Below are 27,283 nucleotides of genomic sequence, written 5' to 3'. Positions count from 1 at the left end.
CCTCTGAATCTGTAGTTATGTCTCCCTTTTCATTTCTGATTTTGTTAATTTGGACACACTCTCTGTGTCCTTTCGTTAGTCTGGCTAAGGGTTTATCTATCTTGTTGATTTTCTCAAAGAACCAACTTTTGGTTTTGTTGATTCTTTCTATTGTCCTTTTTGTTTCTACTTGGTTGATTTCAGCTCTGAGTTTGATTATTTCCTGCCTTCTACTCCTCCTGGGTGTATTTGCTTCTTTTTGTTCTAGAGCTTTTAGGTGTGCTGTCAAGCTGCTGACATACACTCTCTCCTGTTTCTTTCTGCAGGCACTCAGAGCTATGAGATTTCCTCTTAGCACAGCTTTCATTGTGTCCCATAAGTTTGTGTATGTTGTACCTTCATTTTCATTAAATTCTAAGAAGTCTTTAATTTCTTTCTTTATTTCTTCCTTTACCAGGTTATCGTTGTGTACGGCATTGTTCAACTTCCACGTATATGTGGGCGTTCTTCCCTTATTGTTATTGAAGGCCAGCTTTAGGCCGTGGTGGTATGATAGCACGCATGGCATTATTTCTATCTTTCTGTACCTGTTGAGGCCCGTTTTTTGGACGTATTATATGGTCAATTTTGGAGAAAGTACCATGAGATGCTGAGAAGAATGTATATCCTTTTGCTTTAGGATAGAATGTTCTATAAATATCTGTTAAGTCCATTTGGTTCATGACTTCTGTTAGTCTGTCTACGTTTCTGTTTAATTTCTGTTTCCATGATCTGTCCATTGATGAGAGTGGGGTGTTGACATCTCCTACTATTATTGTGTGAGGTACAATGTGTGTTTTGAGCTTTAGTAAGGTTTCTTTTACGTATGTAGGTGCCCTTTTATTTGGCACATATATATTTAGGATTGAGAGTTCATCTTGGTGGATTTTTCCTTTGATGAATATGAAGTGTCCTTCCTTTTCTTTTTTGATGACTAGTAGTTGAAATTTGATTTTATTATATATTAGAATGGCTACTCCAGCTTGCTTCTTCTGAACATTTGCTTGGAATGTTGTTTTCCAGCCTTTCACTCTGAGGTAGTGTCTGTCTTTGTCTCTGAGGTGTGTTTCCTGTAGGCAGCAGAATGCAGGGTCCTCATTGCATATCCAGTTCGTTAATCTATGTCTTTTTATTGGGGCATTGAGGCCATTGATGTTGAGAGATATTAAGGAATAGTGATTATTGCTTCCTGTTATATTCATATTTGGATGTGAGGTTATGTTTGTGTGCTTTTCTTCTCTTTGTTTTGTTGCCAAGACGAATAGTTTCTTGCTTTTTCTAGGGTTTAGCTTGCCTCCTCATGTTGGGCTTTACCCTTTTTTTTTTCTTTTTACTATTTAGCACTGGATTTGTAGAAAGATATTGTGTAAATTTGGTTTTGTCATGGAATATCTTGGTTTCTCCATCTCTGTTAATTGAGAGTTTTGCAGGTTACAGTAACCTGGGCTGGCATTTGTGTTCTCTTAGGGTCTGTATGACATCTGTCCAGGATCTTCTGGCTTTCATAGTCTCTTGCGAAAAGTCTGGTGTGATTTTGATAGGTCTGCCTTTATATGTTACTTGACATTTTTCCCTTACTGCTTTTAATATTCTTTCTTTATTTTGTGCATTTGGTGTTTTGACTATTATTTGTTGGGAGGTGTTTCTTTTCTGGTCCAATCTGTTTGGAGTTCTGTAGGCTTCTTGTATGCCTATGGGTATCTCTTTTTTTAGGTTGGGGAACTTTTCTTCTATGATTTTGTTGAAGATATTTACTGGTCCTTTGAGCTTGGAGTCTTCACTCTCTTCTATATCTATTATCTTTAGGTTTGATCTTCTCATTGAGTCCTGGATTTCCTGTATGTTTTGGACCAGTACCTTTTTCTGCTTTACATTATCTTTGACTGTTGAGTCGATGATTTCTATGGAATCTTCTGCTCCTGAGATTCTCTCTTCTATCTCTTGTATTCTTTTGGTGATGCTTGTATGTATGGCTCCTTGTCTCTTCCTTTGGTTTTCTATATCCAGGGTTGTTTCCATGTGTTCTTTCTTGATTGCTTCTATTTCCATTTTTAATTCCTTCCATTGTTTGATTGTGTTTTCCTGGAATTCTTTCAGGGATTTTTGTGATTCCTCTCTATAGGCTTCTACTTGTTTATTTATGTTTTCCTGGAATTCTTTCAGGGATTTTTGTGATTCCTCTCTGTAGGCTTCTACGTGTTTATTTATGTTTTCCTGTGTTTCTCTAAGGGCGTTCTTCATGTCTTTCTTGAAGTCCTCCAGCATCATGATCAAATATGATTTTGAAACTAGATCTTGCTTTTCTGGTGTGTTTGGGTATTCCGTGTTTGCTTTGGTGGGAGAATTGGGCTCCGATGATGACATGTAGTCTTGGTTTCTGTTGCTTGGGTTCCTGTGCTTGCCTCTCGCCATCAGATTATCTCTAGTGTTACTTTGTTCTGCTATTTCTGACAGTGGCTAGACTGTCCTATAAGCATGTGTGTCAGGTGTGTTGTAGACCTGTTTTCCTGTTTTCTTTCAGCCAGTTATGGGGATATAGTGTTCTGCTCTCGGGTGTGTAGTTTTTCCTATCTACAGGTCTTCAGCTGTTCTTGTGGGCCTGTGTCTTGACTTTACCAGGCATGTCACTTGCAGCAGAAAAGTTGGTCTTACCTGCGGTCCCGAGGTTCACGTTTGCTCGTGGGGTGTTGCTTATGAGCTCTCCTCGGTGGCAGCAACCAGGAAGATCTGTGCCACCCTTTCCTGTTGCTTCCGTGCACCAGGGTTCCAGATGGCATTTGGTCTTTTCCTCTGGAGTCAGAGATGAGGGGCGAGTGTAGACTCTTCTGGTTTCCCAGGCGTGTCTGCTTCTCCGAAGGTTTAGCTCTCCCTCCCTTGGGATTTGGGTGCAGGGAACTGTTTATCTGGTCGGTCCCTTCAGGTTTGGGCGGTGTCTCAGACGCAGTGAATTTCCTGCTCCTGTGTCCTTATCCAAGGGAACCCAGAGGCCGTATACAGTTTCCTCTAGGGCCAGGGATGTGGGCAGGGGTGGGCAGTGTTGGTGGTCTCTTCTGCTCTGCAGTCTCAGGAGTGCCCACCTGTCCCAGCGTTGGTTTGGGAGCAGTGAGCTCTCTTCCTTAGTTTTGATCTTCTCATTGTGTCCTGTATTTCCTGTATGTTTTGGGCTTGGTGCTTTTTGTGTTTTACATTATCTTTGTCGGTGTTTTCTATGGTATCTTATCCCCCTGATATTCTCTCTTCTATCTCTTTTATTCTGTTGGTGATGCTTGTGTCTATGGCTCTTTGCCTCTCCCTTTGGTTTTCTATATCCAGGTTTTTCTCCCTTTGTGCTTTCTTTATTGTTTCTATTTCCATTTTCAATTCATTCACCTGTTTGGGTGTGTTTTCCTGTAATTCTTTCAGGACTTTTTGTGTTTCCTCTCTAAGGGCTTCTATTTGTTTACTTGTGTTTCCCTTCATTTCTCTGAGGGAGTTCTTTATGTCTTTCTTAAAGTCCTCCATCATTATCAAAAAATGTGATTTTAAGTCTAAATCTTGCTTTTCTGGTGTATTTGGATATTCAGTATTTTCTTTGGTGAGAGAAATGGGTTCTGATGATGCCAAGTAGTCTTGTTTTCTGTTGCTTAGTTTCCTGTGCTTGCTCAAGCCATTGGGTTGTCTCTGGTGTTTGCTTGTCTTGCTGTTTCTGAGAGTGACTTGACCCTGTTGCAGGCCTCGGTGTCAGTACTCCTGTAGAACTATTTTCCTGTTTTCTTTCAGCCTTTCCGGAGAATAGGTGCTCAGATTTCAGGTGTGTTGGCGCTCCTGGAGACTGTCTTCTAGCTCTAGGTGCTGGCAGGAATCAAAGGATCCTGCCCCTGATTGCTCGTGTAGGTCCTTGCACCCAGTGGGCACAGTTGGTTCTATGCGATTCTCCTTTGGGTCTGGACTATGGGCAGAGAGTATTCTCCTCTGACTTCTCAGGAGTATCCACACTTTTGAGGGTCCAACTCTCTCCCTCAAGGGATTTGTGTGCATGGAGCTGTTTGGCCAGTTCAGTTCGGTCCTGGGCACAGACTAAAACTGCGGGTACCAGCAGCTCTCTGTTCTTATATCCCTGTGTCCAGTGGTACTGTGCAGTTTCCCCTTGGACCGAGGTATGCAGAGGTGGCAGTCTGTCCTGCAGTCTCAGGATGTCTGCACTCCTGGGTGGACCACTCTCTTCCCCACGGGATTTGGGTGCAGGGCACTGTGGGATGGTTTCACTTTACTTAACCATTTCTTTTCTTTTTTCTTTTATTTTTGTGATTGCTATATTTTTTTCATTATTTATATTTCTTTACTAACATTTCAAATGGCACTCCCTTTCCCAGTTTCAGGGCCAACATCCCACTAACCCTTCCCCCTCCCCTTCTCTATGGGTGTTTCCCTTCCCATCCTCCCCCCACTACCACCCTCCCCTAACAATCATGTTCACTGGGGTTCAGTCTTAGCAGGACCAAGGGTTTCCTCTTCCACTAGTGTTCTTACTAGGGTATTCATTGCTACCTTTGAGGTTGGAGCCCAGGGTCAGTCCCAGAGTGATATTTTCTAGTTTCATCCATTTGCCTGCAAATTCCATGATGTTCTTGTTCTTAATAGCTGAAGAAGATCCCATCGTGTAAACAAACCACATTTTCTGTATTCATTCTTCAGTTCTGGAGATATCTGAGTTGTTTCCAGGTTCTGACTTTCACAGGTAAGGTTGTTATAAACATAGTGCAGCACTTTCTTCTGTGGTAGCTGGGGCAACATTTGGGTATATGGCCAAGAGTAGTATAGTTTGTTCCTCAGGTAGATCTCTTTCCATGTTTTTGAGGATCGTTCAGATTGATTTTTAGACTGGTTTTTACAAACTTCTAATCCCATCAGGAATGTATGGGTGTTTCTTTTTCTCCACCTAAGGATGTTGAACATTTTTATTTAGTGCTTCTCAGCTATTGGAGATTCTTCTGTTGAGAATTTTTTTGTTTAGCTTTGTACCCCATTTTTAAATTGGGTTATTTTTTTTTGGAGTCTAATTTCTTGAATTCTTTATATATTTTGGATATTGTCCCTCTATGGGATGTAGTGTTAGTGAAGATCTTTCCCCATTGTTCAGTTTGCCAGTTTGTCCAATTGACAATGTCCTTGTTGATTTTTTTCTATTTTCCACTGTGGTTTTGGTCTTATTTTGGTCAAAGATTAAGTGTCTTTAGGTATATGGATTTTTTTTTGGTCTTTGATTCTATTTCATTGATCAACCTGTTTGTCTCTGTACTAATACCATGTGGTTTTTAAAATCACTATTGCTCTATAGTACAGCTTGAGTTCAAGGATGGTGATTCCTCCGTAAGTTTTTTTTTTCTATTGTTCAGAATTGTTTTGCTTATTCTGGACTTTTTATTTTTCAACATGAAAATAGTGTTCCATATGGAATCTGAACAACTTTCTGTACAATGATCATGGAAGAGATAATGAAAGAAATTCAAGTCTGTCTAGAATTCATTGAAAATGAAGGTAACACATGCCCACATTTATGTGACACAATGAAAGCAGTGCTAAGAGGACAGTTCATAGCATAAGTGCTTCCATAAAAAAATTAGAATGTTCTCATACCAGTAGTTTAAAAGTACACTGGAAGCTCAGGAATAAAAAAAGAAGCAAGCCCACCAAAGAGTAGCAGAAAAAGGAAATATTTAAAATCACCTGAAATAAATCAGTTAGAAACAAAGAAATCAATTCAAAGAATTACTAAAACCAAGAGCTGGTTCTTCAAGAAAATCAACAAGATAGGCAAACTGTTAGCTCAATTAACCAAAAGACACAGAGAGTATCCAAATAAACAAAGTCAGACAGGAAAAGTCAACATAACAATAGATGCTGAGAAAATACAAAGAATCATTAGGTCTTACTGTTGTTTGTGCCCTGGTATTACAAACTCCTAACCCTACCTGTTCTTGGGGGTTGGAGGAAGGTAGAGCACAGTCCATGATATAGACTCCAGGAGAATGTGAGAAATGTAACAGCAAGCTCATCTGAATACTGTTGTAAACTCTTTTAATACTGTCTACCTGCGTCCCATTGGCTTGCAAAAATCATCTCTTCTAAACAGCAGTTCCTGATTGGCTGGCATTTTCTGCACCAGAAATCCTTGGTATCTCAGGAAGTCCTCAATTAGGTCCTCTTATAAGAGATGATTCTTGGCAGTTATGTAGAGGTGGCCCAGAAGTTTCTGCTACATCTTACTTCAAAATCCTGTACTTCACAAACATGGAAAATCCTAACAAAATGGATGGTTTTCTAGACAGATACCACTTACCAAAGTTAAATCAAGATGAGGTAAACAATTTAAACAGCACTATAATCCCTACATAAATAGAAGCAGTCATTAAAGGTCTACCAACCAAACCAAACCAACACAACACAACCCAAACCCAACCCAAACCCAACCCAACCCAACCCAACCCAAACCCAACCCAATCCAACCCAACCCAAACCCAACCCAACCAAAACAAACCAAAATAAACCAAAACAAACCAAACCCAGCCCAACCTAACCAAACCAAACCAAACCAAACCAAACCCCAGAGACAGATGGTTTTAGTGCAGTATTCTATCAGACTTTCAAGAAAGAGCAAATACCAATACTAGTCAAAGTATTCCACAAACTAAAAACAGAAGGAATAATGCCAAACTCATTCTATGAAGTCACATCCACCTTGAGACCTGAGCCACATAAAGCCTTAACAAAAGAAGAGGACTGCATAGCGATTTCTCTTATGAACACTGATGTAACAATACTCAATAAAGAATAAATAAATAAAACTGAATCCAGAAACACATCAAATCATCATATATCAGGAAACTTTATTTTATTTGATATTAGAGTGGCTACTCCAGCTTGTTTCTTGGGACCTTTTGCTTAGAAAATTTATTTCCAGCTTTTTTCTCTTAGATAGTACTCATCATTTTTGCTGAGGTTTGTTTCTTGTATGTAGCAGAATGATGGATCCCTTTTACATATATAATCTGTTAACCTGTGTCTTTTTATTATTGAGGAACTGAGTCTATTGAGTTAAGATATATTAATGACCAGTGATTGTTAGTTCTTGTATTTTTGTTGTTGGAGGTAGTATTATGTGACTGTGATTCTCTTCTTTTGGGTTTGTTGTGAGCTGCTTAATTTCTTGTGTTTTCGAGGAGGTAGTTACCCTCCTTGTTTTGTAGTTTTCCTTCTAGTATCCTCTGTAGCTCTGGATTAGTAGACAGATAATATTTAAATTTGGTTTTGTCATGGAATATCTTGGTTTTTAGTTTTTGTATTGATGATGTTTGAGAGTTTTCTTGGGTATAGTATTCTGGGCTGGCATTTGCCTTCTCTTAGTGTCTGGATGATATCTGTCCAGGATTTTCTGGCTTTTAGAGTCTTTGTTGAGAATTCTGGTAAAATTATGAAAAGTTTGCTTTTGTACGTTACTTGGTCCTTTTTCCTCCTTAACAGCTTTTAACATTCTTTCTGTGTTCTGTGCATTTAGTGTTAGGTGACAGGGGGATTTTCTTTTCTGGTTCAATCTATTTAGTGTATTGCATGCTTTTTGTACATTTATGGGCATCTCTTTCTGTATGTTAGTGAAGTTTTCTTCTAAGATTTTGTTGAAGGCCCTTTGAATGTAGAATCTTTTTTTTCAAGATTTATTTATTTAATTTATGTTCTGACACACCAGATTCCATTAGAGATGGTTGTGAGCCACCATGTGGTTGCTGGGAATTGAACTCAGGACTCTGGAAGAGCAGTTGGTGCTCTTAACCACTGAGCCATCTCTCCAGCCCCCGAGCTTGGAATCTTTTTTTTTTCTTTTTCTTTTTTTCAGAGCTGGGGACTGAACCCAGGGCCTTGCATTTGCTAGGCAAGCGCTCTACCACTGAGCTAAATCCCCAACCCCCGAACTTGGAATCTTAACCTTCTTTTATACCTGTTTTTCATAGGTTTTGTCTTTTTATTTTGTTTGAAATTTCCTGGATGTTTTGGGTGAGAAACATTTGGTGTTTACACCCAATGTTTTACATTTGGTGTTTTCTTTGACTGATGTTATCAGTATCTATGGCATTGTCTATGCGTGATATTCTTTCTTCCATTTCTCATATTCTATTGGTTAGGTTTGCATCTGTAGTTCCTGACCTCTTTCCTAGGTTTTCCATCTCAAGGGTTGCCTTCATTCTTGATTTCTTTATTGCTTTTATTTCTATTTTTAGGTCTTGCACTGTTTTGTTCAATTCCTTCACCTGCTTGATTGTATTTTCCTGTATTTCTTTTAGTGATTTATTTGTTTCTCTTTAAGGGCTTCTACCTCTTTGCCTGCCCTTCCATGTATTTCTTTAAGGGAATTATTTGTATCCTTCTTAATGTCATCTATCATCTTTGTGAGATGTGATTTCGGGTCAGAATCCTGTTCTTCAGGTGTGTTAGGATATCCAGGGCTTGCTGTGTGATGGGTTCTGTGTGATTTTGCCAAATTTGCATTGGCTTTTTAAAAAATTATCATCTTGCTCTTGCCTTTTGAAATCTGGTTGACTCTGCTCTTAAGTAGCTGGAGTGTCTCAAATTGGAGCAGCTCTCTTCAGTGAAAGGTGGAGCTGTATGACCCAGGTTACAGTAGGCCTACTGGGAGGCACACAGTGCTATCTCTGCTTAGAGCAGGCCTCCTGGTTAGAGCAGGCCTCCTGTGTCTGTACTTATAGCAGGTTTTCTGGGAGACAGGCAGGGCTAAGGAGTGGGGGAGTGGGGCACACTGATCTGCCAAGAGTGCCTATAGAGGTGCAACCCTGAAAGGTGATGGGGCTCCAAAGGGGCAGAACAGATCTCTTATCTGCTGAGCTCTGTTGGGGTTCAAGATGACATGTGTATTGGGTTGGGGGGTCTCACCTGTGTTCCCCAAGAAAGATAGATCTCCAGGGGAGACAGGGGTGTTGGGTTGGGAAGCAGACACATGTATCTGCCTGGGTGGAGGTGAAGTTGCATACCAGAATGGAAATATGATCCTGTTACTACTTTTTAAAGAAATGTAGAAAGGCTGTGGAGATGGTTCTGTGGTTAAGAACATGCAACACTCTTGCTGAGGACTGGAGTTCAGTTCTCAGCAACCCCAGACTGCAGCTCACAAACAGCTATAATCCAGTTCCAATGTCCTCTCTGTCCTACATGGACACATGTATGCACATGACACATTCTCTCTCTCTCTCTCTCTCTCTCTCTCTCTCTCTCTCATACACACACACACACACACACACACACACACACACACACACACACACACACATAAATAAAACAAGGAAACCATTAAGAAAATAAAGGGGATATAGTGTTGTACACACCAGGAGCTGAGGCAGAGAGACAGAAAGTTTGAAGCCAGCCCTGTTTTTTTTTTTAAAGTTTACACCACCATATCAAATTTTCAGTTGTGGTTATTTGTTTTTGTTTATTTTTTAATTGTTTTAAGTACTTATTGGTTGTGGGAAGGACATCAAGGACTTAGGTAGAAATGAGATAACATTTCTTGGAGTTCCTTTTCTCATTCTAGTTTTCCTGCTGATTGAACTTAAGATATTAGTCATGGTTGCAAGTGCCTTTACTTCTGAGTCATCCTACTGGCCCTATTTTGTTTATGTATTTTGAGACAAGATTTATGTGTATGTCCCTGGCTGTATTGGAGCTTACTATGTAGATTATCTGGTCTTGAACTCACAAAGATTTGCTCAAATCTGCCTGTCTCTACTTTCTTAGTGCTGAGACTGAAGGCATGCACTACCAAGCCTGGCTTATTTATCTATTTTTACAGTGTCTAGTGTGTTCCTGGATTGCCTCTTACTCGTAGGCTCCTATGTATCTGAAGATGACCTTGACCACTTGACCATCCTTTCCACTCCTCCAAAGTGCTAGGCTTTCAAGTACATACTTCCACCCTGGCCTTTGGTGGCTAACATTGTTTGAAACATGTCTCACTATGTACCCCAGGGTATCATGAAATTCACTAGATATCCCACTATGGCCACAAAGCAAAGGCAATTCTCCTGCCTCAGCCTCCCATGGGTTAGAATTATAAGGCTGTGAAACTGAGGCTGTAAATTTTCTCATTTGATGAAAAATGTCATTAAAATTAGGTCTCAATGTAAAACCGTCCCTTCTATTTCATTTCTCACTTCACTTGATTATTGGGAAACATCTGGCTTAGTTTCCAAAGTGTGTTGTTACCTAAAGTGCAATCAGGTTTCCAAAAGTTCCCAGAGTCTCTTGGCAGTCTCTGTTAGGCATCCTGGCAGGCAGAGGATCACTGCTCCTTGTCCTTGGGAACAGCTCCTGGGCAAGCAGTCGCTAGAGCAGCATATACACTGGGCTCCTCTGGGGCTTCTCCTGCCTGGGAGAGAGGAGGTGCAGCTGTCCCCTGTCTGAGTGTCCTGCTGCACAGCTGGGCATAGGTCACATCCTGGGGCTCTTCGGATTCAGTAGCCTGGAGTGGGAGAGGGTGAGAGGAAGGTATCTGCTTGGCTTGGGGAACCCGCAGGTCTGTGGAGGATAGGACCCACCTGACCGTCCACCTCTTGGCCCTCTTCTGCTTGTTCATATTTTGTGTTCAGCTGCTCCCTTGACATGGCAGAAGGAATGATAGCTTCTACCCTCCTGAGCCTGGAGGGTTTTACTTGGGCGTATGTCTCTCCCTGTGGATCTCCCTCAGGTGGTTTCTGTAGCAGAGAAGTTGTGAGGTACAGATAGCATCTCTGTGTTTCCCTGGGAATCTCCTGTGGTCAGTTTTCATAGCATGGCTAGAATGACCTCTTTAGCTTACTGCCTCTCTGATGGGATCATCTTGGGCTTCCTTCCTATAGTTCTGGCTTAACCTAACATTCTACGCTTAGGTATCTTGGATTCAGCCACACAGTTAGTTCACCTTCCTTAATGGTTTCTGGGGGTTGGAGAGATGTCTTCACAGTTAAGATCAGTGACTGTTCTTGCAGAGGACCTGGGTATGGCTCCTTGAACACACATGGCAGCCTACAATCATCTATAACCTAATTCTAGTATATCTCACATGCTTATCTGGCTTCTAGGAGCATCAATTTGCATGTGATGAAGAGACATACTTGGAGGCAAACACCAATACACATAAACTAAAAAACAAAATCTTATATAGGTCAAGTTCCCTTTGTTCTGCTGTGTCCCCTGATGGTGGTTGCTGGTCTCTTAGATGTCTCTGTGGGCTTCTGCACTCAGAATTTCTCCTCAGAAGAAAACAAGACAGACGCCAAGACACCAGGAAGGAGTGAGGCCATAGCACACAGGAGGCTGTTGCTGACAGAAAGGAGGGAGTGGTCACCTGCGGAAATTGCTGAAGGCTGAGGGAGGGTGAAGAAAGAAGGCTGTTGCACTAAACTAAGACCTAAGTTTTAGCACTGAAGATGAGGACAGGGACCTTACCCAAGTGTCCAGCTCCACACCATCCTCAGTTTCCATGTCCTCTACTGAAGCATCTGTCATAGCAGAACAAATAGAGTTTCTCCTGACCACAGTCTAGGGATGTCTCAGACCCCTAGTTTCCTGTCTTGCCCCAGGTGGATACAGAGAACCAGGGAAAGTTGTGACATCTCTCAATCCATTATGTGAAATTCAAATCCACACAGTGACACCCTTAGGACATCACCACCCCTGCAATTCTGAAAGTTCAGCCATCTCCCCTCCCACGACCCTCTTTCTCTCACAAACGCTTTCCTCCTGGGTGGCAGCAGCTGCATTGGACCTGGAGGGACAAGGAGATGTCAGATTGCAATGAGGTGTGTCAGGGAGGTAGAAGCCTCACTTTCTGTCATTTACCTCTTCTGCTGGTCTCTATCCCTGCTTATGGGCTCCACAGCTCCTGTAGGATATTGTAGTTCTTTCTCTTTCTGGGCTGCAAGGGAGAGGAATCTTAACTAGGCATGTGCTGGCAAGGAAGGAAGGGAACTCTTCAACCAAAGGGTGAGTAACTGTCCCAGAACATGGTAATGTTCACAGTCACAGAATGTCTGACATTGCATAGGCTCTGAGAAAATTGCCCTTTTATCTGAGTTCTGAATGTGTTTCTAAGCTACCCTGCCCCAGTATAAGGTTTACTTATGGTTGGGGTCATGAGCCCCCGCTTGGATGTTCAGAAGGAAATCTACCTCCTGAGACCCCAGATGCACATACCCTCTTCACCATCCTTTCTGAATTTTCTCTGATGTCTTCTTTGGAGAATGATGAAGATGAGGATGAAGAGGAACACCAGGAAGGCCACAGACACTCCTATCAGAGCATTCACATAACTTTCCAGCTCTGAGGAACAAGTGACATCATGAGTGGGGACTACTGCTGTTTATGTGGGCCCCTACTGTGTGAGAGAGGCTCATGGTGAGTCTCTGCACACATCATCTCCCATCCTCACAATCATGTACCATGGAATTGTGTCTTTTCCTCTCTAGCCAGTTCACCTGCCTCAGGTCACCTTACTGGAAGTGGCAGAGCTGGGAGTTGAACCCAGGAACTCTGACTTGCATCCCTGCTCTCAGTACCAGAGCTGATTCCCATGTGTTGGGAGGAAGGAACGTGAATGTCCTGACATGGCCCCATGTCCCACACTTGTGCACATTGTGGGACCACATTGTGGGTCTGTCCCAATGCAGAATTACGTTCTGGAGGCCTTCTCAGTCAGGAGAATTCCCAGCCAAGGCCAGGACCGAAACAAAACCAAAACCAATCAAAGTGCACGTACACACACACACACACACACACACACACACACACACACACACACAAATAAAAAAATAAAACTTAATACATATGAACCCAGTTTCTCCCATATAAACTCAGGAACAGCAGCCTAGAAAAAAAAGGACTTGGCCAAGTCAAGATCTCTAGAAGCAACTGCATCAAGCTCTAAGTAGCTATTGCTTATCTGAGTCCAAATTTTAACAGTGTTCAACATCATTCTTAGGCCTGACTCCGTGTGTGTGACAGATAGGTTTATTCTCAGAGACTTAGGGGAAGGATGGGGAGTTGCATGTTTGTATTTCCTACTTTCAACTTTTCACACCTGCACCATTCTCCACACTGGGCCTATATTTCTCCCAGAATGTCCCCTTCTGTATCACAACCTCTAAGCCCCAGCTTCTGTGGTCTCTTTTGGGAACCTTATTTTCTTCCTATATTTACAAGCTGAAGTAAGAGAGAAATGAGGCCTTTGATGTGCAGCCTGGGGTTGGAGCATACTCCCTGCACAGAGGTGCCTGATACTTACGATCTGGTGGCATGGATGTTATGGGTGGCAAGGTAGACATTTGAATGGGTCCTAAGAAACAGAACAAGAAGAGGATAAGGATTAGATGCAAACCTGGGGATGCTTACTCTAATCACTGTCGTGCATTGTACTTTTTTTCTTCCCTATGATGCTACTGCAAACCTAGATTGGAATAAAGGACACAATGGACATCACAATGGAGACCACTGCTGGAATAGACTCATCTGCCAGGGAAAATGTCTTCTGACAAAGCCTTCCTCGTGTCAATTTCATCCCACTGGAATCCAGAGCTCTGCTACAGTGTGGATTGTGATTCATGCTGAGATGTCAGAACAACCTTACCTGAGACTATGATCTCCACAGGGGCACTGACAAATGACAACAGGTACAGAGATGAGTTGTGAGAGCCATAGCACCTGTAGGTGCCCGAGAGGGTGGAGGTCACAGCACTCATGGAGAATTCTGACTGGTACTGCTGATCTTGAAACTTTGATTTTAGTCGAAGGGGTGGCTGGCCTGATCCCTCCTTGGACAGAATGAAAGTGTCCACAGGGTACATTGACCAACACATCAGGGTCACATTCTCTCCTGAGTGTACTGAGGAGTTAGGCATCACTGAGAGGGAAGGTGTGTCATAAATCTGTCCTAAAGAGAAGAGGGATGATGAAAGGCTGACTTCCTTGTTCTGAGTTCAAACCACACATGATTTCACCCTGAGAACATGGGACTCAGTCTCTTTTTTCTGACTGAGCTCACCTCCTGCTGATCTGTCTCTGCCTCTGTTCCTCCCCAAGGTCCCTGCCCCTCATCCAGCCCTCAGCTACTAGGTTCCCCCATGAAAGCCTGAGCAGAAGCTAGGTACCTGATTGAATCTCTATAGCTCCTCACCTGTGATCAAGATGTCCAGGGGATCACTGGATGCTGACCACTCAGAGGAGAGGTTGTGTGCTCCATAGCATCTGTATTGGCCTCCAGTAGAGTGGTGTACATAGCCCAGTGTGAAGTTGGTCATGGAGAAGCCAGTGTCAGTCTGCTGGCTAGTGTGCTGCATAATGTCAACACCCCCAACTTTGTACAGAGCAAATCTGTCATAGTTGATGTCAGAGCAACACTGCAGTGTGAGGTTAACTCCAGGGTCCAGGATGTGTCCTTGGTGAGTTAGCAGAGAGGGCTTCTTGGACAGCCCTAGAGGGAAGGTGACAGCTGAGGACTGATGTTGGTTCTTATCAAACACCTTTGCTCTCCTATCCTGCCCAGCACATGTCACAGATTCTACTTAAGCAGGGCTACCTCGTCTCCAGGTAGCCATGACAAGGGCTTAGGGTCTCAGGAAAGGATTGGAGGACGATGAGGCAAACTTACCTGAGATATGAATTTCCAGGGGCTCACTGGGTATTGACCACAACTGTGGAGTATGCTTGTAGTAACCATAACATCGGAATGTCCCGGTGTGGTTTGATGTCATGGGTCCCATAACAAACAGAGCTTGGCACTGTCCACTAGGAGGTATACACTGTGTGTCCAGTGAGCTGGTGAACTTGTGATCTTCCTTGGTGAGAATGAATTTATCATAGTGACTATGTGAGATACAGTGCAGTGTCATGTTCCTTCCCACTGTCACCACAGGGCTGGGCAGTACTGACAGCCTGAGTTCATTGTAGTCATAGACTCCTAGGAGAGGAGGAGGCAGTTTGCTACATGTTCTCACACAGTCACAGTGTTCTCTGAGTCCACTTTGTGAGAAGGGAATATTCTTGAGATCAGAGTCTAGAGTTGGGAATCTGTCTGTCTCCTTACCTGTCACCACCAGCTCCAGGATGTCACTAGGCTGTGACCAACCAGCTGAGCTGTACCAATAACAACGATATTTCCCTGCATGTTCTCCTGTCACAGAAGGGTAGAAGAACTTGCCCTTGTTCCTAGGCTTTTGTAGAGCCTCTGTGCTCCAGGTTGAATGGCTCCCCTCATTGTACAGAAAATACACTTCTGCATCCAGGGTACCCTGACACTAGATGGTCATGGAACTAGTTAGAGTGACCACAGAGCCTGGTTCAACCTTGATGATGGGTTTGGGTAGGTTCCCTACAAGGAAGTAGGAGAGAAGCAGGTGGGTGTGTTTGAAAATGGCACAGAGAGAGTCACACTTGGAGATGTATGGCATTTAAGGTGATCCAGAGTAGGACAAAGTCTTGTGAAGACTCATCTTCCTTCTGGACACCCTGAGTTTTAGTACTACTTTCTGTATTGAAATCTCAAGTCACACTGTCTCCTGTGCTCTCTCATTGGTCTAAAGAGCCCTGGCTCCTCACAGGCAACATACATCAAGTGTTAGCATTCTTTCTAGGCTCTACCCAACATCTACCTGGCAGTAGTCAGGTAGGCCGGCTTAACATAAAAGAATTGTTTGGCCCCTCCTTACTCTCTTATTCTCTCTGTCCTTTTCTCTCTCTGATCCTTCTGTCCCCTTTTCCCTTTCCCCCTCCCTCCTCAATTTACAAGTGTTTTCTCTCTCTCTCTCTCTCTCTCTCTCTCTCTCTCTCTCCCCTCTCTTTTTCTCTCTATCTATCCTCAACTCCTCTTTCCATGTCCCTAAATAAACTCTATTCTATGCCTTATCTGTCATATGGCTGGCACCTGAGGGGAAAGGATTCTTCATCTTGGGTCTGAAGGGGCACCCATCACACTTCATCATACCTGGCCCTAGAAACATCAAGTCCTCCCTGAGCACTGTTTCACCTCACCATTAAGTGGAAAGGCTGTGGTTTCTCACCCAAGACCAGGAGCTCAAGGGTGTCACTAGGTTCTGACCACACCTGTGGATTGCTACTGACATAGCTGTAGCATCTGAATGCCCACCTCTGGCTGGAGGTCACTGGTGGTACAGAAAAGAAGGCCTGAGAAATCCCAGTATAATAGTTATACTGTGAGTCCTGCCTCCAGAGGAGCTTCTGTGATCCTTCCTTAGTCATAATGAACCTGTCATAATTCTGCCCTCACACACACTGGAGGGTCACCTTCTGTACTGAGCTCACCACAGGGCTTGGCTGGGCTGACAGGCTGGGTTTACTGTGTGCTCCTAGGAGAGAAGGCAGAAGCAGTGAAATGTGTCAGGCCTTGTCATCCTCCAGGGCTGAAATGGTGGTGCAGCTCTGGCATCAGACTGACCTCCTGACATTGAAGCCTGAGGGTGGGGCATTACATTTTCTTCTTACCTGTCACTACCAGCTCCAGCGCATCACTGTCCTCTGACCATTGACCATGGATCTGATAATAACAGTGGTAATGTCCTGCATGGTACGGTTCAATTTTTGAGATGAAGAATTCAACCTTCTTGCCAGGTTTAGGTCGAATTTCTTTGCACCGTGGATTTCGTGGATTTCCCTTTTTATAGAGACAATAAAGTTCGGCTCCTTGACTCCTCTCACAGAAGAAGATCACCTTACTCTGTGTAGAGACCACAGTGTCTGGCTGTACTCTGAGGATTGGCCTAGGGAGGAACTCTGAAAGAAAAAGAACAGCAATCCTCTGTTTGCAGTCCTTAACCCCATGGCCCTCAGGTTACCCTCAGGACTAACACACATGTAGTGTTACTTCACACCCATGGCCCAGGCATGGCTCCTGGATAGGAAGAGAAGAGCAGGTCAGGAGAGATGGTGACACTCACCTGTCAGCACTGTGATCCAGAGGCCCAGAGTCATTCCTGGAAGAGAGTTCCCTGTGAGAAGTTTGTCCCTGAAATTTGAACAACTCCTTCCCTCTGCAAATTCTGAGGTTTCCTGATTCCTCAGCTCTAGGCCCTGATAATTTCCAGACCTCAGTATCCCCTTCCTCTCTTCACATCTCACCAAGACAGAGCAGGGCTTTGCAGGTGAAGGTCATGGCATCTCTTCTGAGAGGCTGCAACTCTGCTTGAGAACAGAGATACAGAGCCTTTCTGAAGGGTTTGGGAAGAGGGTATGGCCCTGGAGGCAGGGCAGTCCCCATGACATGGTCATATTACCACAGCCTCAGAGGAAGTGAAACTGCTCTCCTCAGGCACCCTGCTCTGACTTCCTCAATGCTGTGACTAAGCCATGCAGTAGACCTCTGCCAGCAGGTTTACACCGATGACATTTCCTTAGCCCACCAGTGTCTGCCTCACCTCTGCACATTTCTGTCAGAGTCATATTGTAGCAGACATATATAAACAACAATACATACTTCATTGTGGTTTGTTTGGTTCATTTTCACATTTATGAGTGAAACATTTTGTTCTTTTCAACATTTTTGATGTTTCTGAGAAGGGTCCTGCTGTGTATATCTGTTTGGAATAAGATTTAAAGTCATTTTCAAACTCTCAAGTGAGGCATTGCAGTTGGACATTGCAATGACATATGTATGCATATTGTGTATGTATATGAATATTATATATACATCTACATATATTTATGGCATAATTGTATATGCATATTTGTCAAAGCACATTTCTGGAGGTCAGAATAGAAGTTCAGTAATCCCTTTTCCTTGTACAATGTCAATCCTATTGATCAACCTCAGGTGTTCTTTTTTTATTGGATATTGTTAATTCACAGTTCAAATGTTTTCCCTTTCCAGATTTCCCATCCACAAGCCTCTTTCCTGTCACTGTCAGAGCCATATTGTAGCAGACATGTACAAACAACTTATACAAAAATACAAATTTCAGTGTGGTTTGTTTTCTTCATTTTCACATTTATGAGTGAAACATTTTCCTCTTTTCAATATTTGTGATGTTTCTGAGAATTGTCCTGCTGTGTATATCTGTTGGAATGAGATTTAAAGTCTTTTTCATACTCTCCAGTGAGGCATTGCAGTTGGACATTGCAATGACCTATATGTATATATAAATGCATATTGTGCATATATATATGAACACTGTATATACACATACGACATAACTGTATCTGCATTTTTCTCAAAGCACATGTCTGGGCGTCAGAATAGAACTTCAGTAATCTGTTTTCCTTGTACAATGTCTATCCCATTGATCAACCTCTGGTCTTTTTTTTTTAATTGGATATTTTTTATTTACATTTCAAATGTTATTCCCTTTCTCGATTTCCCACCCATAAGCTACTTTTCCATCCACCTTTCTATCCCAGATTCTATGAGTGTGTTCCCCCTCCCCTTTCCACCCTGACATTTCTGTATACTTGGGAAGGACCAAGGGCGTCTCCTCCCATTGGTGTCCACCAAGGCCATCCTCTACTACATAAGCAGTTGGAGCCATGGGTATGTCCATGTGCAGTCTTTGGGTAGTGGTTTAGTTCCTGGGAGCTCTGGTTGGTTGGTATTTTTGTTCTTATGGGGTTGCAAGCCCCTTCTGCTCTTTCAATTCTTTTTCTAACTCCTCCAATGGGGACCCTGTTCTCAGTTCAGTGGTTTGCTGCAGACTCAGGTCTTAAAGGTGGCAGCTGGCACCTATACACTGAGTCAGCTCTCTGGGCCAACACTGATAGTCACCATTATCCTAAGTTCTTCTCCTTCAGTCAAAAAAAAAAATTGATCCTGGCTGTCCTGGGCCCAAAATGTTTCCAGGTTTTTGGAATTTCTTGGGATTGAGGTTTTTGCGGTATGAATATGGCCATGATTCTTCTTGTTGCAGTTCAACACACATTGGTACAGGCCTGGGCAGCACTTCTGAGCACTGCCGTATCCTTGTGTTGCAGTTGTAAACTTGAGAAGCTAGCCAAGGGGTTGCTGGACGATGCCACCATACAGGCGTAGCACCAGATGCTTTCTGGATGCTTGTCATGCTTTTTCTCCAACATTGCCTCATGGATTCTCATTGATGTAATTCCACATACACTATAGTCACTGAACATTCAGTGAGATGGCCTCTGCTGTGTTTGACCTACAATCTTATGTGTCTATCAGGGTTTTCCCAGATTAGGATGACACTTGGTATTTCTGAGGAACAGGACCATGCTGGGGGTAGGGGAGATTCTCATTTTAATCTCCCTTAGCCTTGGGCCAGCTCTAAGTTGATGTATCTTGAGCTTGGGTTGTGTTTTTGTGTGACTTGTTTTGCATCCACACTCTATCTAGGTTTTCTTTGGTTTGATGCCTGAGTGGATTCTTTTCTCTCTAAGCGATTGCAACTCTTCATGGTAGATATTTGATCACATGTTGATTCTTCACCTATAGGAGGGAACACAGTTTCTTTTATGTCTGTTAAGGAAATACAACACACAGACACAGACAGACACAGACACAGACACACACAGACACACACACACACACACACACACACAGAGAGAGAGAGAGAGAGAGAGACAGAGACAGAGACAGAGACAGAGACAGAGACAGAGAGAAATACAAGGACCGGGAGAGCCAAGAGAGTGAGAGACTTTACCTTATGGAATAAACCCATTTGGATCATGTGCATCTTTCCTCTTGCATGCTAGGCTGTTACCTGCTAATATTTAGTTCAGGGTATTGTGCCTCTCCTTTCACCCAAAGAAATCTTGCTCCATGACTGAATAGATAAGGATCTTCTGTCCTAGGAACACTTTTTTTCCTGTCTGAAATGACAGAAACAGTGGTATTTAAAAAAAATTCATAATTAGCATATGCACTTTATATGCAACTCCCCTTTTCCTTCTCCTCAGTCCCCTACTCCCACCTTCCCATTCCTTATCCCCTTCTTCTCTGAGAAGAGGAGCACACCACAGGCACCTAATCCATGGGAACCAACCCAATGATTATGAAGTGTCCTTCCTTATCTATTTTGATGACTTTTGATTGAAAATCGATGTTCTTCGATATTCGAATGGCTACTCCAGCTTGCTTCTTCAGACCATTTGCTTGGAAAGTTGTTTTCCAGCCTTTCACTCTGAGCTTGTGTCTGTCTTTGTCTCTGAGGTGTGTTTCCTGTAGGCAGCAAAATGTTGGGTCCTCATTTCGTATCCATTGTGTTAATCTGTCTCTCTCTCTCTTTTTTTTATTAACTTGAGTATTTCTTATTTACATTTCGAATGTTATTCCCTTTCCCGGTTTCCGGCAAACATCCCCCTAATCCCTCCTCCTCCCCTTCTTTATGGGTGTTCGCCTCCCCATCCTCCGCCCATTGCCACCCTCCCCCCAACAATTACCTTCACTGGGGGTTCAGTCTTAGGAGGACCAAGAGTTTCCCCTTCCACTGGTGATCTTACTATGAGGTCAGAGTCCAGTGTCAGTCCATGTATAGTCTTTAGGTAGTTGCTTAGTCCCTGGAAGCTCTGGTTGCTTGGCATTGTTCTTCATATGGGTCTCGAGTCCCTTCAAGCTCTTCCAGTTCTTTCTCTGATTCCTTCAACGGGGGTCCTGTTCTCAGTTCAGTGGTTTGCTGCTGGCAATCGCCTCTGTATTTGCTGTATTCTGGCTGTGTCTCTCAGGAGCGATCTACATCCGGCTCCTGTCGGTCTGCACTTCTTTGCTTCATCCATCTTGTCTAATTGGGTGGCTGTATATGTATGGGTCACATGTGGGGCAGGCTCTGAATGGGTGTTCCTTCAGTCTCTGTTTTAATCTTTGCCTCTCTCTTCCCCGCCAAGGGTATTCCCCTTTTAGAGAAGGAGTGAAGCATTCACATTTTGATCATCCGTCTTGAGTTTCATTTGTTCTAGGCATCTAGGGTAATTCAAGCATTTGGGCTAATAGCCACTTATGAGTGAGTGCATACCATGTATGTCTTTCTGTGATTGGGTTAGCTCACTCAGGATGATATTTTCCAGTTCCAACCATTTGCCTACGAATTTCATAAAGCCGTTGTTTTTGATAGCTGAGTAATATTCCATTGTGTAGATGTACCACATTTTCTGTATCCATTCCTCTGTTGAAGGGCATCTGGGTTCTTTCCAGCTTCTGGCTATTATAAATAAGGCTGCGATGAACATAGTGGAGCACGTGTCTTTTTTATATGTTGGGGCATCTTTTGGGTATATGCCCAAGAGAGGTATAGCTGGATCCTCAGGAAGTTCAATGTTCAATTTTCTGAGGAACCTCCAGACTGATTTCCAGAATGGTTGTACCAGTCTGCAATCCCACCAACAATGGAGGAGTGTTCCTCTTTCCCTGCATCCTCGCCAGCATCTGCTGTCACCTGAGTTTTTGATCTTAGCCATTCTCACTGGTGTGAGGTGAAATCTCAGGGTTGTTTTGATTTGCATTTCCCTTATGACTAAAGATGTTGAACATTTCTTCAGGTGTTTCTCAGCCATTCGGCATTCCTCAGCTGTGAATTCTTTGTTTAGCTCTGAACCCCATTTTTTAATAGGGTTATTTGTCTTCCTGCAGTCTAACTTCTTGAGTTCTTTGTATATTTTGGATATAAGGCCTCTATCTGTTGGAGGATTGGTAAAGGTCTTTTCCCAATCTGTTGGTTGCCGTTTTGTCCTAACCACAGTGTCCTTTGCCTTACAGAAGCTTTGCAGTTTTATGAGATCCCATTTGTCGATTCTTGATCTTAGAGCATAAGCCATTGGTGTTTTGTTCAGGAAATTTTTTCCAGTGCCCATGTGTTCCAGATGCTTCCCTAGTTTTTCTTCTATTAGTTTGAGTGTATCAGGTTTCATGTGGAGATCCATGATCCACTTGGACTTAAGCTTTGTACAGGGTGATAAGCATGGATTGATCTGCATTCTTCTACATTTTGACCTCCAGTTGAACCAGCACCATTTGCTGAAAATGCTATCTTTTTTCCATTTGATGGTTTTGGCTCCTTTGTCAAAAATCAAGTGACCATAGGTGTGTGGGTTCATTTCTGGGTCTTCAATTCTATTCCATTGGCCTATCTGTCTGTCTCTGTACCAAAACCATGCAGTTTTTATCACTATTGCTCTGTAATACTGCTTGAGTTCAGGGATAGTGATTCCCCCTGAAGTCCTTTTATTGTTGAGGATAGTTTTAGCTATCCTGGGTTTTTTGTTATTCCAGATGAATTTGCAAATTGTTCTGTCTAACTCTTTGAAGAATTGGATTGGTATTTTGATGGGGATTGCATTGAATCTGTAGATTGCTTTTGGTAAAATGGCCAGTTTTACTATATTAATCCTGCCAATCCATGAGCATGGGAGATCTTTCCATCTTCTGAGGTCTTCTTCAATTTCTTTCTTCAGTGTCTTGAAGTTCTTATTGTACAGATCTTTTACTTGCTTGGTTAAAGTCACACCGAGGTACTTTATAATATTTGGGTCTATTATGAAGGGTGTCGTTTCCCTAATTTCTTTCTCGGCTTGTTTCTCTTTTGTGTAGAGGAAGGCTACTGATTTATTTGAGTTAATTTTATACCCAGCCACTTTGCTGAAGTTGTTTATCAGCTTTAGTAGTTCTCTGGTGGAACTTTTGGGATCACTTAAGTAAACTATCATATCATCTGCAAATAGTGATATTTTGACTTCTTCTTTTCTGATCTGTATCCCCTTGACCTCCTTTTGTTGTCTGATTGCTCTGGCTAGAACTTCAAGAACTATATTGAATAAGTAGGGAGAGAGTTGGCAGCCTTGTCTAGTCCCTGATTTTAGTGGGATTGCTTCAAGTTTCTCTCCATTTAGTTTAATGTTAGCAACTGGTTTGCTGTATATGGCTTTTACTATGTTTAGGTATGGGCCTTGAATTCCTATTCTTTCCAGGACTTTTATCATGAAGGGGTGTTGAATTTTGTCAAATGCTTTCTCAGCATCTAATGAAATGATCATGTGGTCTTGTTCTTTCAATTTGTTTATATTATGGATCACGTCGATGGTTTTCCGTATATTAAACCATCCCTGCATGCCTGGGATGAAGCCTACTTGATCATGGTGGATGATTGTTTTGATGTGCTCTTGGATTCGGTTTGCCAGAATTTTCTTGAGTATTTTTGCATCGATATTCATAAGGGAAATTGGTCTGAAGTTCTCTTTCTTTGTTGGGTCTTTGTGTGGTTTAGGTATAAGAGTAATTGTGGCTTCATAGAAGGAATTCGGGAGTGATCCATCTGTTTCAATTTTGTGGAATAGTTTGGATAATATTGGTATGAGGTCTTCTATGAAGGTTTGATAGAATTCTGCACTAAACCCGTCTGGACCTGGGCTCTTTTTGGTTGGGAGACCTTTAATGACTGCTTCTATTTCCTTAGGAGTTATGGGGTTGTTTAACTGGTTTATCTGTTCCTGATTTAACTTCGGTACCTGGTATTTGTCTAGGAAATTGTCCATTTCCTGTAGATTTTCAAGTTTTGTTGAATATAGGCTTTTATAGTAAGATTTGATGATTTTTTGAATTTCCTCTGAATCTGTAGTTATGTCTCCCTTTTCATTTCTGATTTTGTTAATTTGGACACACTCTCTGTGTCCTCTCGTTAGTCTGGCTAAGGGTTTATCTATCTTGTTGATTTTCTCAAAGAACCAACTTTTGGTTCTGTTGATTCTTTCTATGGTCCTTTTTGTTTCTACTTGGTTGATTTCAGCTCTTCGTTTGAATATTTCCTGCCTTCTACTCCTCCTGGGTGTATTTGCTTCTTTTTGTTCTAGAGCTTTTAGGTGTGCTGTCAAGCTGCTGACATATGCTCTTTCCTGTTTCTTTCTGCAGGCACACAGTGCTATGAGTTTTCCTCTAAGCACAGCTTTCATTGTGTCCCATAAGTTTGGGTATGTTGTACCTTCATTTTCATTAAATTCTAAAAAGTTTTTAATTTCTTTCTTTATTTCTTCCTTGCCTAGGTTATCATTGAGTAGAGCATTGTTCAATTTCCACGTATTTGTGGGCATTCTTCCCGTATTGTTATTGAAGACCAGTTTTAGGCCGTGGTGGTCTGATAGCACACATGGGATTATTTCTATCTTTCTGTACCTGTTGAGGCCCGTTTTTTGACCAACTATATGGTCAATTTTGGAGAAAGTACCATGAGGAGCTGAGAAGAAGGTATATCCTTTTGCTTTAGGATAGAATGTTCTATAAATATCCGTTAAGTCCATTTGGCTCATGACTTCTCTTAGTCTGTCTACGTCTCTGTTTAATTCCTGTTTCCATGATCTGTCCATTGATGAGAGTGGGGTGTTGAAATCTCCCACTATTATTGTGTGAAGTGCAATGTGTGTTTTGAGCTTTAGTAAGGTTTCTTTTACGTATGTAGGTGCCCTTGTATTTGGGGCATAAATATTTAGGATTGAGAGTTCATCTTGGTGGATTTTTCCTTTGATGAATATGAAGTGTCCTTCCTTATCTTTTTTGATGACTTTTAATTGAAAATTGATTTTATTTGATATTAGAATGGCTACTCCAGCTTGCTTCTTCTGACCATTTGCTTGGAATGTCGTTTTCCAGCCTTTCACTCTGAGGTAGTGTCTGTCTTTGTCTCAGATGTGTTTCCTGTAGGCAGCAGAATGCAGGGTCCTCGTTCCATATCCAGTTTGTTAATCTATGTCTTTTTATTGGGGAGTTGAGGCCATTGATGTTGAGAGATATTAAGGAATAGTGATTATTGCTCCCTGTTATATTCATATTTGGATGTGAGGTTATGTTTGAGTGCTTTTCTTCTCTTGTTTTGTTGCCATACGATTAGTTTCTTGCTTCTTCTACGGTATAGCTTGCCTCCTTATGTTGGGCTTTACCATTTACTATCCTTTGTAGTGCTGGATTTGTAGAAAGATCTTGTGTAAATTTGGTTTTGTCATGGAATATCTTGGTTTCTCCATCTATGTTAATTGAGAGTTTTGCAGGATACAGTAACCTGGGCTGGCATTTGTGTTCTCTTAGGGTCTGTATGACATCTGTCCAGGATCTTCTGGCCTTCATAGTTTCTGGCGAAAAGTCTGGTGTGATTCTGATAGGTCTGCCTTTATATGTTACTTGACCTTTTTCCCTCACTGCTTTTAATATTCTTTCTTTATTTTGTGCGTTTGGTGTTTTGACTATTATGTGACGGGAGGTGTTTCTTTTCTGGTCCAATCTGTTTTGAGTTCTGTAGGCTTCTTGTATGCCTATGGGTATCTTTTTTTTAGGTTAGGGAAGTTTTCTTCTATGATTTTGTTGAAGATATTTACTGGTCCTTTGAGCTGGGAGTCTTCACTCTCTTCTATACCTATTATCCTTAGGTTTGATCTTCTCATTGAGTCCTGGATTTCCTGTATGTTTTGGACCAGTAGCTTTTTCTGCTTTACATTATCTTTGACAGTGAGTCAATGATTTCTATGGAATCTTCTGCTCCCGAGATTCTCTCTTCCATCTCTTGTATTCTGTTGGTGAAGCTTGTATCTACAGCTCCTTGTCTCTTCTTTTGATTCTATATCCAGGGTTGTTTCCATGTGTTCTTTCTTGATTGCTTCTATTTCCATTTTTAATTCCTTCAACTGTTTGATTGTGTTTTCCTGGAATTCTTTCAGGGATTTTTTTGTCTCCTCTCTATGTGTTTCTACTTGTTTATTTATGTTTTCCTGGAATTCTTTCAGACATTTTTGCGATTCCTCTCTGTAGGCTTCTACTTGTTCTCTAAGGGAGTTCTTCAAGTCTTTCTTGAAGTCCTCCAGCATCATGATCAAATATGCTTTTGAAACTAGATCTTGCTTTTCTGGTGTGTTTGGATATTCCATGTTTATTTTGGTGGGAGAATTGGGCTCCAATGATGCCATGTAGTCTTGGTTTCTGTTGCTTGGGTTCCTGCGCTTGCCTCTCGCCATCAGGTTATCTCTAGTGTTACTTTGTTCTCCTATTTCTGACAGTGGCTAGACTGTCCTATAAGCCTGTGTGTCAGGAGTGCTGTAGACCTGTTTTCCTGTTTTCTTTCAGCCAGTTATGGGGACAGAGTGTTCTGCTTTCGGGCGTGTAGTTTTTCCTCTCTACAGGTCTTCAGCTGTTCCTGTGGGCCTGTGTCTTGAGTTCACCAGGCAGGTCACTTGCAGCAGAAAAGTTGGTCTTACCTGTGGTCCCGAGGCTCAAGTTTGCTCGCGGGGTGCTGCCCACGAGCTCTCTGCGGCGGCAGCAACCAGGAAGACATGTGCGGCCCTTTCCGGGAGCTTCCGTGCACTAGGGTTCCAGATGGCATTTGGTGTTTTCCTCTGGCGTCCGAGATGTGTGTGCAGAGTGCAGTCTCTTCTGGTTTCCTAGGCATGTCTGCCTCTCTGAAGGTTTAGCTCTCCCTCCCACAGGATTTGGGTGCAGAGAACTGTTTTTCCGGTCTGTTTCCTTCAGGTTCCGGCTGTGTCTCAGGCGCAGGGGTCCTGCCGCTCCTGGGCCCTCCCCTACGGGAACCCAGAGGCCTTATACAGTTTCCTCTTGGGCCAGGGATGTGGGCAGGGGTGGGCAGTGTTGGTGATCTCCTCTGCTCTGCAGCCTCGGGAGTGCCCACCTGACCAGGCGGTGAGGTCTCTCTCCCACGGGGTTTGGGAGCAGAGAGCTGCTGCGGGCCGGGATCCGCGGGTGTGGGACTTCCGGTAAACACAGGAAGTGCTCGGTCCTAGAGGAATTTTGCCTCTGTGTGTCCTGAGTTCACCAGGCAGGTTTCTTGCAGCGGAAAAGTTGGTCTTACCTGTGGTTCCGAGGCTCAAGTTTGTTCGTGGGGTACTGCCTAAGTCCTCTCCGCGGCGGCAGCACCCGGGAAGATCTGCACCGCTCTTTCCAGGAGCCTCCGTGCACCAGGGTTCCAGATGGCGTTTGGTGTTTTCCTCTGGCGTCTGGATGTGTGCAGAGTGCAGTTTATTCTGGTTTCCCAGGCGTATCTGCCTCTCTGTAGGTTTAGCTCTCCCTCCCACGGGATTTGGGTGCAGAGAACTGTTTATCCTGTCTGTTTCCTTCAGGTTCCGGCGGTGTCTCAGGCGCAGGGGTCCTGCTGCTCCTGGCCCCTCCCCTACGGGAACCCAGAGTCCTTATACAGTTTTCTCTTGGGCCAGGGATGTGGGCAGGGGTGGGCAGTGTTGGTGGTCTCCTCCGCTCTGCAGCCTCAGGAATGCCCACCTGACCAGGCGGTGAGGTCTCTCTCCCACGGGGTTT

The 27,283-nt window shown here is 43.0% G+C and overlaps 1 protein-coding gene and 1 long non-coding RNA gene across 2 annotated transcripts; both read right to left on the bottom strand.

The window, feature by feature from the left end:
• Positions 1-9,473: 9,473 nt before the first annotated feature.
• On the bottom strand, positions 9,474-17,321 carry Lilrb2 (leukocyte immunoglobulin like receptor B2). Its single transcript, NM_031713.1, has 12 exons — positions 17,167-17,321; positions 16,986-17,021; positions 16,534-16,821; positions 14,684-14,992; positions 14,210-14,506; positions 13,322-13,372; positions 12,235-12,360; positions 11,881-11,956; positions 11,769-11,806; positions 11,488-11,540; positions 10,599-10,754; positions 9,474-10,522 (listed from the first exon to the last, which is right to left on the bottom strand). The coding sequence occupies exons 1-12, from the start codon at positions 17,303-17,305 to the stop codon at positions 10,343-10,345; spliced, it is 1,749 nt and encodes a 582-aa protein (NP_113901.2). The 5' UTR covers positions 17,306-17,321; the 3' UTR covers positions 9,474-10,342.
• A 1,788-nt stretch (positions 17,322-19,109) lies between these two features.
• Positions 19,110-19,863, bottom strand: LOC148007203 (uncharacterized). The gene is made up of 2 exons (XR_015649672.1): positions 19,695-19,863; positions 19,110-19,480 (listed from the first exon to the last, which is right to left on the bottom strand). It is a non-coding gene; the product is annotated as an uncharacterized LOC148007203 (long non-coding RNA).
• Positions 19,864-27,283: the final 7,420 nt, after the last annotated feature.

The sequence above is a fragment of the Rattus norvegicus genome, chromosome 1 (assembly GCF_021556685.1).
Source record: "Rattus norvegicus strain SHRSP/BbbUtx chromosome 1, alternate assembly SHRSP_T2T, whole genome shotgun sequence".
NCBI classification, from domain to species: domain Eukaryota; kingdom Metazoa; phylum Chordata; class Mammalia; order Rodentia; family Muridae; genus Rattus; species Rattus norvegicus.
The sequence above is the reverse complement of the archived record's forward strand: the minus strand, read 5'-3'. Positions and strand labels throughout refer to the sequence as shown.

Bases quoted from the DNA above. Each gene is read 5' to 3' on its own strand.
- Lilrb2 (NM_031713.1), bottom strand. From the start codon at position 17,305: ATGGGGACTGCCCTGCCTCCAGGGCCATACCCTCTTCCCAAACCCTTC. The intron at 17,022-17,166 runs GTGAGATGTGAA...ACTCTCTTCCAG, and splicing joins CAAAGCCCTGCTCTGTCTTG to GAATGACTCTGGGCCTCTGG. The intron at 16,822-16,985 runs GTGAGTGTCACC...TTTTTCTTTCAG, and splicing joins CTGGATCACAGTGCTGACAG to AGTTCCTCCCTAGGCCAATC.